This window comes from Ictidomys tridecemlineatus, chromosome 9 (assembly GCF_052094955.1).
Source record: "Ictidomys tridecemlineatus isolate mIctTri1 chromosome 9, mIctTri1.hap1, whole genome shotgun sequence".
Classification (NCBI taxonomy): Eukaryota; Metazoa; Chordata; class Mammalia; order Rodentia; family Sciuridae; genus Ictidomys; species Ictidomys tridecemlineatus.
In genome coordinates, this window is record NC_135485.1 from 3,057,037 (window position 1) to 3,069,270 (window position 12,234).

The window sequence follows — 12,234 nt, forward strand, 5'->3', positions numbered from 1 at the left end:
CCACTCCTGCCTGCTGGTCCAGTGGTCATTCTAAAATGAGTAGCAACCTGCCCTCATTACCAGCTGAGACCCCTGAAGAGACGGTGGCACAAGTCACCCCTGCCAATAGCACCTGCCAACAGCACCCACCCCCAGCACTGCAGGAGGCCCGAGCGGCCTCCATGCTGCCCTTGGCCAGCGCTGGGCTCTGGCCATGCGTCCTCAGCACCATGAAAGGCATGGTGCTTGGGGAGCACTTCGTTGGGTGCTTCACTAATGGGCTTCTCAGCTGCCTTTCAGTGAATCCAGCTGCAAACAAGACAGGCCCAGGGTCTGGGTCCAGCTGGGATGGGCTTCCTGGGAGAGCCGGAGCTGACCATGCTGCCGTGTGGCTGCACAGAGGGGCAGGAGGCAGGATGGAGGTGGCCCCGAGGCCTTGGGGAGGGAGCACCAGGACAGGCTGGCTCCCTGCTCAGGATCACAGGGAGTTTAGGAGCCAGACTTCAGACAGCTGAGAGCTCGCAGGGCCCTGGCTGGGCGCAGGCTGCGGGAGCACAGTCCCTGCCCGACCCAGCAGCCGCATAGCACGTTTACCTCACCTCAGTCCAGGACCAGCCTCCCGAAGGCGGGGACCTCCGAGGCTACAAAAGAAAACTGATTTGGCAGTTGAAAAGTTCAGCCTTCTGGGCTGGCTGTGGCAGAGGCTTGCTGAGTGTGTGAGGCCCTGGGCTGCAGCCAGCAGTGAAGGAAGAGGGAAGCTGGACTTCCCTGAGGGCAGCAGTCACCTGCAGCACAGCCAGCCAGCCCTGGGCTGGGAGCGTGGGGAGCGCCACCAATGGGGACCTACGGGTGGAGGCCACACGCCCCAGGCATTGGCTGGGGTTGGGCAGCAGCTACTGCGCATGCTGCCCTTTGGGGCCATCACCGGCCACTCTTGTTGAGGGGACAGTGTGCCTCCCCCTCCCCCCGCAGGCTTTACTGACTTTCTTCACCTGTGGCCCTTTGCAGAGGTGAGTGCCCTTTACTGCGTTCCTACTGCGGCCCCATGTGCACAGTAGGTTATTTAAAACCAAAAGCACTTTCTGGTGCCTTGGCCGGGAAGCCCCCTCCTGTGCTGGCCAGTGCTGTAGAAAGGTGGTGGTGTGTTCATCCCTGCCTCGCTGGCCCCAGCCCTGGGACCAGCCCTGCACGGAACCCGGAGCCCCTGCAAGACCTGCAGAGAAGGACTCTTTCTCTCCCTCTAGCCACCCTGGGCTCTGTGCGTCACATTATGTCATTTGAGGAATTAAGGAATCTGAGGGGGAGAGCAACGCCCAGGCCTCCTGGCTCAGCTGTGCTGGGAGATGGACCTGGGCTTGCCCACCTAGAGCCCAGCTGTCCCCCGTTCTGCACCACTGGGTCTGGGCCTGGACAGCTTGCAGTTGGGTTTTGCCCAAAGTGTCCATTGCTTGTTAAGGTACAAGGCCTCGGAGACAGGCACAACGAGTACTCGATTCTCCCTTTCTTTCCTGGCTGGAGGTGTCTGGGGTTTGTGAGAGGGAAGGCTGGCCTTGGGGACCGATGTGCAGACAGGATGGCTGGGATTTAGGCACAGCCAGGTCCCTCTGTGTGCCCTCTGTCCATGAGCCTCAGGGGTCACTGCTGCAGGGTGGCACCTGGTCCATAGCTGCGACTCCTGTGTGCCTGTTGCCTCCTGAACTAGGGACAGTGGAACAGCTCTGGGGGCACTGAGACTGGTCAGAAATTTGCTCTGGAACAGGCCCCACACCCACTGTCCTGTCCACGACTGGTACAGCTTTGGGGACAGTGAGTTGCCCACACTGGTTCCAGGAACACCTTGGCCTGAAGGTACCAGCTGTAACAGTGACGATGGGGACGCCCTTGTCCCATGTCCCAGCCCACCTTGGTCACTATTGCAGTCAGATTTACTGACTGCAGCAACAGACACTGGTGAGGAGTCTGTCACTGGAGCCTGTGACCAGTGGTCTTATCTGGACGTTTCCTAAGAATGCAAGGGCGTGTCCTCATGCTGAGCCACAACACAGGTGCTTCCCAAGGTGTGAGGAGCGTCACCTGCGAGCTTCAAGCTGACCCTGAACAACACCCAGGGCTCCCGACCACAGCTGTGGACGCTCCTGTGCAGAGATGGTCAGCTCTTGGCTGCACGCGCTGCTCACAGAAGCAGCTGCCACCTCCTGGAACCAGGTGTCCCTGCTGTGTGGTGGCGAGCTACAGGGGAAGCTGTCTTTCCACGCTCACCAGCCGCCCGTCCAGCCCGTGGCACAGCAGAAATGGAGATGTGCTGCTGTCACAGGAAGACGATAAGAGTGTCACCTGAACACTAGACAGTCCATGTGGCGGAAGGGAGGGCATGGACAGAAGAGCAAGCCTGGCTCAGGCCCCAGCCGACATCCAGGCCTGTGGGATTGACCTCACCTCTGACCCCAGAGAGGACACCCGGTGGAGGAGGGCTCGTGGTGTGTGCTGGGGTGTGGGTGGGACTTTCTGGACCTGCTGGGCTCAGCCTGCCCGGTTCACGTCCCCTCTCTTCTTCATTTTGTCAGTGGGTGGAGGGAAGACGGGGGAGGACGGGGGAGCCCAGGAAGCCAGAGCACCTGGCCCAGCCACATGGCCAGCCAGAGGACGCAAGCAGCCCGAGGGTCCACCCACCTGAACTCAGCAGAGCCCTGGGAGATCTGGGTGCAGGTCCAGCTGGGGTCCATAGCAGTCCTCACCTCCCTGCCCTGTCTCCAGCCTCTATTGGCACCTTAGCAAGTGAGGGTGGGTCAGGGCAGGCTGTGGTGGAGGCCCTGTGGGCCCCTTACAGTGTGTATGACCCTGTGGGCTCTTGGGACAGGACAGTCTGGTGGCAGGAGGCAGAGGGAGGAGTGTCTGCTCTCCGGAGGCTGCGACTGTGCCCGGGGCCCTGGGGAAGGCCGCCTGGGACTGGAGACCCTGTGCTGCCCTGAGGGTGAGCAGGCCTGAGGGGAGGCTCCGTTCCCCTGCAGTCAGGTGGGGTGAGCCCTGTGTGTTCCGGCTGAGGTGGGGGCAGTGTCACACGCAGGGGCGCCGCGGTCCCCATCCATCTCTTGATGTGTTATCTTCGACCTCAGAAGCAGCTCACGCTCAGTCACAAACCAAGCAGCGCACAGTCGTTCCCGGGACTTAAAAGGACCCGGTGAGACTGTAAATTGGAGATGAGGGAAGGAAAACTAAGGGTTGTCAGCAGATATTTTGGGTACAGGTTAGAAGAGAAAGCGGGACCCGACTGAGAGCCGTGACCCCTTGCTGCCAGCCTCCGCCCAGAGGCTCAGGCAGGCTTGTCTGGGCTGCGTCGCGTCTGGCTTCCTCGTCTGGCCTCCTGTCTCAGGGCGAATGCGTGAGCAGAAGGCAGAATGGCCTCTTTAGGAACTTAGGTGACCCTTGGAGGAGTGACATGCTGCCAGCAGTGTCACTGGGGCAGGCCACGGAGCCCCTCTGGGTCCCTCGAGTGTCCCAGCTGCAGAAGACTGCAGGCCCTGCACCCTGGGGGCTACATGCTGGTGTCACCTCCCCTGGGCAGCAGCAGCCTCCCGAGCCTGCCCCGCCCCTGTGCTGTCACTGCTGAGCCAAGTTCCAGATGGCCTGAGCTGGGCACAAGGGTCCCGGGGCCCAAGTGCCAGGCTATGCTGGGCTGTGTCTGCACGGCGATTCTGTTGGGTGTGTGGACCAGCTCTTGAGGTGTGCTGTGTCCCCGTCCCCCACCCAGGGGGCCTGTGGGACTGGCCTCACCAAGGCCTTGGCTTGCATTTCCTGGCAGCCCCGTGGGGCGCAGCCTGGTGGACGCAGTCCTGTTCTGTCTCCAAGGTGTACCACTGCCGCTCACTGGCCCTGGTCTTCCTGGAGCTCACCGTGGTGCAGCGGTTCCACGCCTACACGCACGGCCCCAGCGTGCCGTCCTCACTGCGGGCTGTGCTGGGGCGGCTCAGCGCTCTCTACGCCCTGTGGTCGCTGAGCCGGCACACGGCTATGCTCTATCGAGGTGAGACCGCTGTCCTGGTTGGCCTCCTGGCACAGGAGCCCCCCGGGACCCATGCCCTGTGAACGTAGGCAGCTGTGCCGTGCCCGTGTGGCAGCACCTCCAGGCGGGCTCAGTGGAGGGACCCAGGTGCCCCAGTGCGACATGAGGCCAGCAGAAGGGGCAGAGAAATGTCAGCACCCGCTGGCCAAATGCAGCTGCCCCTGTCCACAGTCCCTGCAGAGTCAGCCTCCTGTGCGCTTAATTGATGCTTCCAGAAGTGTGCGTGTGCGAGTGTGTGCATGTGTGTACGTGTGCGTGTGTGTGTGCATGTGTGTGCGTGTGCGTGTGTGTGTTGCAGTCTGGAACTGAAGCCAGGGCCCCATGCGTGCTGGGCAAACTGTCCACTGCTGAGCTGCGTCCACCCCTCTTACCTGTTACTCTGAGCAGAGTCTCTCTGGGTGGCGGTGCTGAGCCTCTGGAGTCCCTGGGGTAGCAGGTGCACCACCGTGCCTGGCTCAGGAGGCCACTGTCACCAGGAAGTGGGCTGGGTTCCAGAGAGCAGAGCCACCCTGTGGGCCACAGGCAGACACAGGACCGGGCTGCTGGGACAACACCGCCAGGAGTTCCCAGTCTAGAGATCTTGGGTGGCTTCTTGGAGGAGGCGGTGCCCAAGCTGATCTGGAAGACTGGCAGGGCCGGGGAGCCAGGGTTCTCCCGGGGAGCCTTTTCTGATGCTCTCTCCTAGTCACCCCACGAGCCCTCCCTGTGCTGGGGCTGTGTCTGGACTTGTGGGCAGTGAGGTCCCCCCACCACCAAGACCAGCTTTGGGCCCCTGGGGTGGTGGCATTGCCCCATGGAGGCCCAGGTCAGCAGAGTGGCCGGCAGAGGAGGAGCTGGGCAGGACAGTGCCCAGCGCTGTCTGAGGAGGCTGCGTGGCCAGACTCCATTCTCTAGAGGAAAACCCTCCAGGAAGCGAATCCTTGAGCAAACACCTTCTCAAACGCACAGGCCCTGCCCCTGGACCTGTTAGGTCTCCGGAGGAGCCAAGGGGCTGGAGGTGGCCCTCCCTTGGGTTGATTCTCCCACCCCAGTGGCTCCAGAGGCCCACGGACCCTGCATGCCACGGCTCCGTGGCCCTCCTGGTCCCTCTGTGGTCCTGGGTACCCGGCTGCCACACGCCTCTTCTGGCCTCCTTTGGCCTCGAAGGCCCCGCCTGGGTTCCTTCTTCAGAAGCACCAGCCCAGCCTCCCGCCCTGGCCGGTGGAGCCCAGGCCCTCAGAGTCTCACTCTCTCACTGCCTCTTCTCCGGCCAGGCCAGTTTCCTTGTCCCCAGTGCCTGGCCCTTGACTTGCCTATCACATGCTCAGAGGAGTGGATCCAGGCAGGGACAAGGTCTGAGTGCTGCAGTCCTTCCCGGCTCACGGCTGCTGGGCAGCTCCATCCAAACAGGTTCCCGAGGACTGTCCAGGGCCTCCTGGGCACACTGCTGCGGGGGCAGGGGGCCATGGCCCAGCCCTGCTGTGACAAAGGCTTTGCTTGCAGGTGGATACTTCTCTGATGAGCACGCAGGGACACAGATGGAGAGCGCCATCCTGGACCTGTGCACACAGGTGAGTGGCCGTCTGTGACCCCTGTGTGTAGTCGCCAGGATGCGTGACGTCTCCGTCTGCATGCTGCGGGGTGGCCTGCATATCAATGCACACCCATGTCACGCGCTGTGCTACTTGGTCAGGACCCTGAAGTCGCTTCCCACCTGGCAAGGTGGCTAGGACAGTCGATCCCAGTTACTCAAAGGAAAAATGTCATGCTTCCAGGAAAACTCCAGGGGTCTCCGCAGATAGGATTCTTTTGTGGCCTTGAAGAGCAATCTGAGACAGGACAGGGCCCTGCGCCCTGCTGGCCTCACCGGAGCCATGGTCTTTGCTGTCCTGTGACTCCTGCCCCTTTGCTCTGGGTCAGGCAGGCAGCAGTCACCAGGTCCTCCGAGACCAAGGCGAGCCTCTGGGGACAGCTCTGGTTAGCAGGCTGCACTGGGGTCTCTGCTCGCATCCCCACCTTGCGGGGAAAGACAAGCCCGGAATCCTGAGTGAACAGCAGCGCAGTGGGGTGTCCAGACACACGGTGACTGGGCCCTGAGTCAGAGCGGCCTGTGCCCGCCTGGGTCCCAGGGCCTGGCTGCTGACTGGGTGTGGCCCTGAGAGTGCGGGTGGTTGTCAGTGTGGGGACCGTGTTTTCCAACAGCTGAAAGACGACGCGGTTGCCCTGGTGGACGTGATTGCTCCTCCTGACTTTGTTCTGGACTCACCGATCGCCAGGGCCGACGGCGAGGTAAGGACCCCCTCATCTGGGTGGGACGTGGGCTGTCCCAGGGGCTGGCACGTGGGCTGTCCTAGGGGCTGGCGGGAGTCTCTGTGGCACTGCCGAGCCTCTTGGGACCTCGTCACACTTCAGGGAGCCTCCAGGGTGAGTGTCGGGTGCTCTCACTGGCTGCTGGGCCATGCCGTCCCTGGCCTGCTCTTCCCCCGGCGGAGCCCCGTCACCCAGGCCCAGGAGTGGCAGTCGGCCCGGCCTCCCTGCTCTCCCCGCTGCCTGCCCCAGACCTTGGCCTGGCTCAGGACTGGCTCCCGCCGCCTCTGAGTTCCAGTCGCAGGGGTGGCACTGCAGACATCATGAAGGACCATCCCTGGCCACTGCCCCGGTCCCCTCCTGGTCAGCATGTCACTGCTTGACCTGCTGCGTTAAGGTCTCCACCCCAGCTCAGGCCCCCAGCTCTCGGTGAATGTCCACAGCCCTGGGGCTGCTCTCCCCTCCCCGCCCACCTGGGCTCCCGTGGCCTCTGCCAGGCCCCGTCATTCCTGCCTCTGAGCTCCACAGAGGTTTCTGTAGAAGCAGGTGGGTCAGCCTGCCGGCCATGGAGCCCCCCGGCACCCTACCCCCAGATCCCCCCGCCACCGCCCTGCAGCACTGCTCCCAGGTGCTGCTCCTGCCCTCGACCCAGCTCACCATCCTCCCACACTCTCCTCATGTGCTCCCCCTCCCGGCCCAGGCCTGGGCACCTGCTCCCTGGAGCGCCCTGTTCACTCGCCTGAGCCGGGCACTGCCGTCCCTCGCAGAAGCCTTCCCTGGCTCCCCCAGGAGCGTCCCCCACCCACTCCACTGCCCTGTGACCCTTGAAGGGCTCATCATTGCAGTGAGTGGCAGTGTCACAGAGGTGACACTCACAGGTCCACCTGTCCCCACCCAGAATTCGATACCCAGGGCCTCTGGGCCCCTTGAACCACGGGGACCTGGCATCGCAATCTTTCCTCTCGTGTCTGAGGTCTGCTGCTGCGGCTGTGGGGGCGTGTGTCACCCAGCCCAGGCCCCCGGGGTCCCCCAGAGGGACCTGCCAACCTGGGCTCTGCCTAAATGGAGACTGGGCAGGGAGCGGGGAACACCAGAATCAACGCTTCATAGCCGTGACGGACTTGTCCAGGGAAGGGCAGGTGCCGGCCTCACAGTCCAGGCCACTCCTGGGTTGGGGTGGGCACACCACAAGGCAGAGCTGGCCCGGGTGGGCAGCATGGGGGACCCGAGTGCCTCAGACCAGGAGGGACAGGGCAGTCATCCAAGGCCCACCGTCCTCCAGCAAGGCTCTGCCTCTCACCCTCCCTGGCCCACACTGTGTCCCCCTGTCCACTTTGCTGACGGGACACAAGTCCAGAGAAGCCCTGTGGGTTGCCCAGGGTTGCCCAGTCAGCATGCCCAGCCAGGGTCCAGGTGGAGAGGTGGGTCCTGGTGCTTATGAGGAAGAGGGAAGGGGACCTTGGGTCCCAGTGGGAGCCTGAGGAGAGGGGCTTTCCCTCCCCTGGGGGCTGACCAGGCAGACAGGCAGTGGGGCCTGCCGTGGAAGGTCCTGTGGCTGGCGGAGAACCCCACACGCAGCCTGTGCGGCAGGGAGGGTCGCCCCGGGTCCTGCGTCTGAGCAGTTGCCTTGCTCGTGGGCGGGAGGTGTGAGAGGAAGGAGCCTCGTGTCCCCAGGGTGGAGAGGGTCCTCTGGCTCTGGGTGCCACAGTCAAGCCAGAGCCTGCCAGAGGTGTCACCTGGTGGGGTGGCCTGGACTGCACCTTTCTTCCAGCTACTAGGAGCCAAGCTTTAACAGGTGCGACCAGGTAGGAGTTCAGTGAGCAAACCCCGAGAAGATGGAAGGCCCAAATGAGCGCATGCTTCCCACGTGAGAGCTGCTGGGGTGTGTGCCCAGGAGAAGCAGCAGCCTGTCTGGGTGGCCACTCGCGGTGCTGGAGTTGATAGGTGTGCCACAGGCACAGGCAAGGGGCCATCCTCAGGTGAGGGTGGCCGCCATCAGTCAGGGCAGAAGGGCCCGTTTCCTTAGGCCAGGTCCTTTGGAGTCACAGGCCCCTCTGCCCTTGGTGTCTGACCTCTGTCTCCAGCAGGTGGAGGACCAGGCCCCAGCCAGGCTGGTTCAGGACTGTCCTCCCGGGTTTCCCACAAGGCGACGCGAGCAGCAGGCAGTCCCGCACAGGGTCCCGAGGGGGCTCTGGCTGCACCAGGGCCCGTGGGCCACATGGGCCCAGGCACCCCTCCGGCCGGGCCTGCTCTCCAGCACTTCTGGCCTGCTCGGCTGGTGGTGCAAGGGCGCCAGAGGACATTCTCAGGGCAGGCTGAAGGTGTGGGCTGCACAGGTAGCACCCACCTCTGCAGCGAGCCCAGGGAGCAGCTCAGGGCCTGCCATCGTAGTTCACAACTGAATTGTCCCAATTGTTTTCCACTTTTGAAAAAGGGTTTTTATACATTAAGTTTAAAACACCCCAACACTTTCTGAGAAGTGACTGCAGAGGATCCCTGTCCTCGAAACGGCCTTCCCGGGACCCGCTGAGCCCTTTCTTCCCCCGTACCTTGTGTTTCCTGCAGCTCTATAAAAACCTCTGGAACGCCATCCTGCAGGAGCGCGGGGTGCTGGAGCGCCCGTCGTGGTGGCCAGAGTTCTCTGGGAACAAGCCCGTGGTGGGCAGCCTCCGGGCCAAGCTGTAGCCGCGCTGGCTGCAGTGCCCCATGTAGCTGAGCCAGTCAAGCCCAGCAGGACATGGCCACCAAGCCGACTCCGCAGACGCCCAGATGGCCCCTTCTCCAAGTTCCAGTGCCTCACCGTGCCCAGCGCTGATGGCCCTGCACCCGGGTTGAGCAGCATTGCCCTGGGGGAGTGTCTGGAGTCCCGAGCTGCTGTTGGAAAGGGACCTCGCACGGTCACTGGAGTCCACACCTCCTTCCTGGGCTCAGGTCCCCGACTCAGAGTGGCCACTCACTGTCCAGGCCTTCTGACCCCCGTGGGCATCACAAGCCTCAGCTTCTCCCAGGACTCCCTGGCTTTTCGGCGCCAGCTGGGCGGCCACGTGACTGTGCCCTGACCTCCTTAGCTCATACCACAGGCCCTCTGCACGGCTTGGTGTGAGGCCTCAGGGGAGAACCGTGGGTCACTGCTCTTGGTGCATCTGGAAGTTTCCACTGAGGACATTTCCCAAAGCTGCCCAGATCCATGGCCTTTCCCCACCGTGAGGAGCAGGCCCTGAGTCCTCCTATCCCCCTGCCTGAGTGGGAGTCCCGGTGCCCTCTGGCCTTAGCACATCCAGGCCCAGCCCTCCCTGTCCAGCAAGAGAGCCCGCCTTACCTGGGCACCTGGGGGATCCCTGTGCTTTGCCTTTTCTTTCTTACCTTCAATCAGGCGGGACCTGGGTTTACCGCCTGTCCTTGGGTTGGAGCCGCTGTCCTTTCATCAACAGGACATGGAAGTTGTCAAGATCAGGTCCCTGCGTGTCCCTGTTCTCATGTGTGGCTGTGAGAAGCTCCCAGAGCAGGGGTGGCTCACGGTCCAGGGGGTTTGACCGACCATCGGTACACAGGTGTCTTCTGCCCCTGCAGAGGGTCCCCTCCACAGACATGACGCCCACCCACAGGCCCGCTCAGGCCACCTGCCAGCTCCACCCCAGTCCTGTGGGCACGCTGGACCTGAGGGCAAGGAGGCAGGGTTAAGGGCAGAGGTGGTGTTATGGAGTCAGCTTGTAAGTAGAGATCATTTAAAAGATAAAACATTTTGAAAGCAGCAGTAAAAATTTGAATAACTGGAATAAAACGTTTAATCTTAATCTCTGCCTTCTCACACTCCTTTTCTGCTGATGAACCAGGCATGTGGTCATCAGGTACTATTTTGAAAATGTAGAATCCTTCCAAAAAGAAAGTGAATATCAGCCCCACGCTCAGAAGCCGCACCTGGTGTCTCAGGTGTTTAGTGGTGACAGTGGCCTGGACTGCCCAGGTTGCCGTCCCGCCCGAGGGCCTCCCTGGCAGGTGAAGTGTTAGTGGTCCTGTCCCCAGCGCCTTCGTCCCTGCACGAAAGCGGCTTTTCCATGGGAACAGGGGCACACCCTTGGTGGGCGGCAGCAAACCTCCAGGAGACAGGGTTAGACGCTTCCCCTCTGCAGGCTGTGGTAGCCACGGGTGCACCTGTGTCTGCACATGGGGAGGCCGGGCAGTGAGAGCCAGGGCCCACTGCACAGCCGCTGGACGCCCACGGCATCATTTTGCCGTCACCAGGGCACACAGCCTGGAGCCTGGCATAGGTGTCCTGGGGGCCAGGGGCCAGGGGCCAGGAGCCCATGTCCTGTAGGACTTGGTGAGTTGTCCCAGCAGTGGCCTTGCCGATCCTCGTGTCAAGTACCGCGCTCCTGTGTGGCGCTCCCATGCCGCTCTGCTTCCCTTTGCGCCTGCCGAGATGGCAGCCTGTGCTGCTGGGATGACGTCTGCTCTCATTCTTTGCCTGATGGAGCAATTAGTTTTCCGTATTTTTACTTGTAAAGAGTTTTACATAGTAAGTGACTAAAGCATTGACATATCCATTACCAAGGATTTTTCCTGACTTGTCACTTGCCTTCTAATTGCATTCATTTCCCCCTTTTGATGTAACATTGTAAAACTTAAAATTTTAAATCAGAAACAAACATCCAAATTTAAAAGCCAAGAATCATTTGTGCCATTGAGGTCATCCTTGGAAATTCTCTCACACCAAAGGTATTTCTATTTTTATCTGTTTTCCTTTGAGTACATTTCAGTGTTCATTGACTGGAAGTTTATTTTCAGGTGTGTTGTGAGGTAAGGGTCCAATGTGATTAACCCAATGACGCAAGGCTTGGATCCAACATGGTTGGCCCGTTGGTGTGAGGTAGGGATGCAACACGGTCGGCCCATTGGTGTGAGGTAGAGATCCAACATGGTCAGCCTGTAGGTGTGAGGTAAGGATGCAACATGGTTCGGCCTGTTGGTGTGAGGTAGGGATGCAACATGGTCGGCCTGTTGGTGTGAGGTAGGGATCTATTGTGGTTAGCCCATTGAACATGCGCTGGCCTGATGCTACCTGTTTGAATGCAGACTCACATATGTTCCTGTTTCTATTTCTGTAGTTTTTGGCTATCATTTCCCATGTCAGGTTCTGTAGTTTTCATGATTCTAGTTTTCATCCTTCTAATACCTGTGGAAAAGAATAAAGTTTTTTTTTTTTTGTCAAAAATGTTCTAGGTATATAAGCTTTGGTATTATTTCAAGCCTGGGCCTTCCTCCTAGCCCCAAATTAAAAAAAAAAAACCAAAAAACAAAAAAACAAAAAACCCAGTTATTTGGAATTTGAAGCTTTTGTTAACCTGTAGATGAACACCAGGAGAATCTATAAGAAGTAGTCTTTCCATCTAAGATTCTTTCTTCTTGTTGTTTAAATAAAAAGCTATCTGGCTTTTGTACATTTTGGTTACCTTATTAAAACCTTATTTAATTATTACAGTCTTTCATTGATTCATTTTGGCTTTTCTTTGACCTCATTGGCAAATAATGATGGGGTTGCCCTTACCTTTCCAAAACTCCCACCACTGAGCTTTCCTGCCAAATGTGTCTCTCAACCCTGCAGGGACCATACCCACCTGGCCACGTGAAGCCACTGTCTGGCTCCCAGAGTCGAGGAGGGTTGTGTTAGTCAGTGGGTCACGTTAGTGTTATCCACATGGAAAGTGGACTAGGGCAGAGGACCTGGCAAGGTGCCCTCTCACCTGTGGTGGGCACAGGCCTGTGGGGACGGCCGAGAGCGATGCCTCAGGATGAGAGCTCCCACTGGGTGTCAGGGGGCAAGACCCTGCGGAGCGTGGGCATCTGGGAAGCACAGTGGGAAACACCTGGAAACCAGGGAAGAGGGGGAGACCCGTACGAGAGCCCTGTAA

The 12,234-nt window shown here is 60.3% G+C and overlaps 1 protein-coding gene across 3 annotated transcripts in view; it reads left to right on the forward strand.

Moving 5' to 3' along the window:
* The window catches only part of Acox3 (acyl-CoA oxidase 3, pristanoyl), a 37,800-nt gene extending 27,681 nt beyond the window's left edge, over window positions 1-10,119 (forward strand). For 2 of the 3 annotated variants that reach the window (XM_013355890.4, XM_078020938.1), the window contains exons 15-18: window positions 3,826-4,000; window positions 5,522-5,589; window positions 6,221-6,307; window positions 8,891-10,119. In XM_013355890.4, coding sequence (XP_013211344.2) covers window positions 3,826-4,000; window positions 5,522-5,589; window positions 6,221-6,307; window positions 8,891-9,010 — 450 coding nt within the window. In that variant the 3' untranslated portion in view covers window positions 9,011-10,119. The remainder of the gene's footprint in view (window positions 1-3,825; window positions 4,001-5,521; window positions 5,590-6,220; window positions 6,308-8,890) is intronic. The other variant, XR_005737133.2, reaches the window with a different exon arrangement.
* Window positions 10,120-12,234: the final 2,115 nt, after the last annotated feature.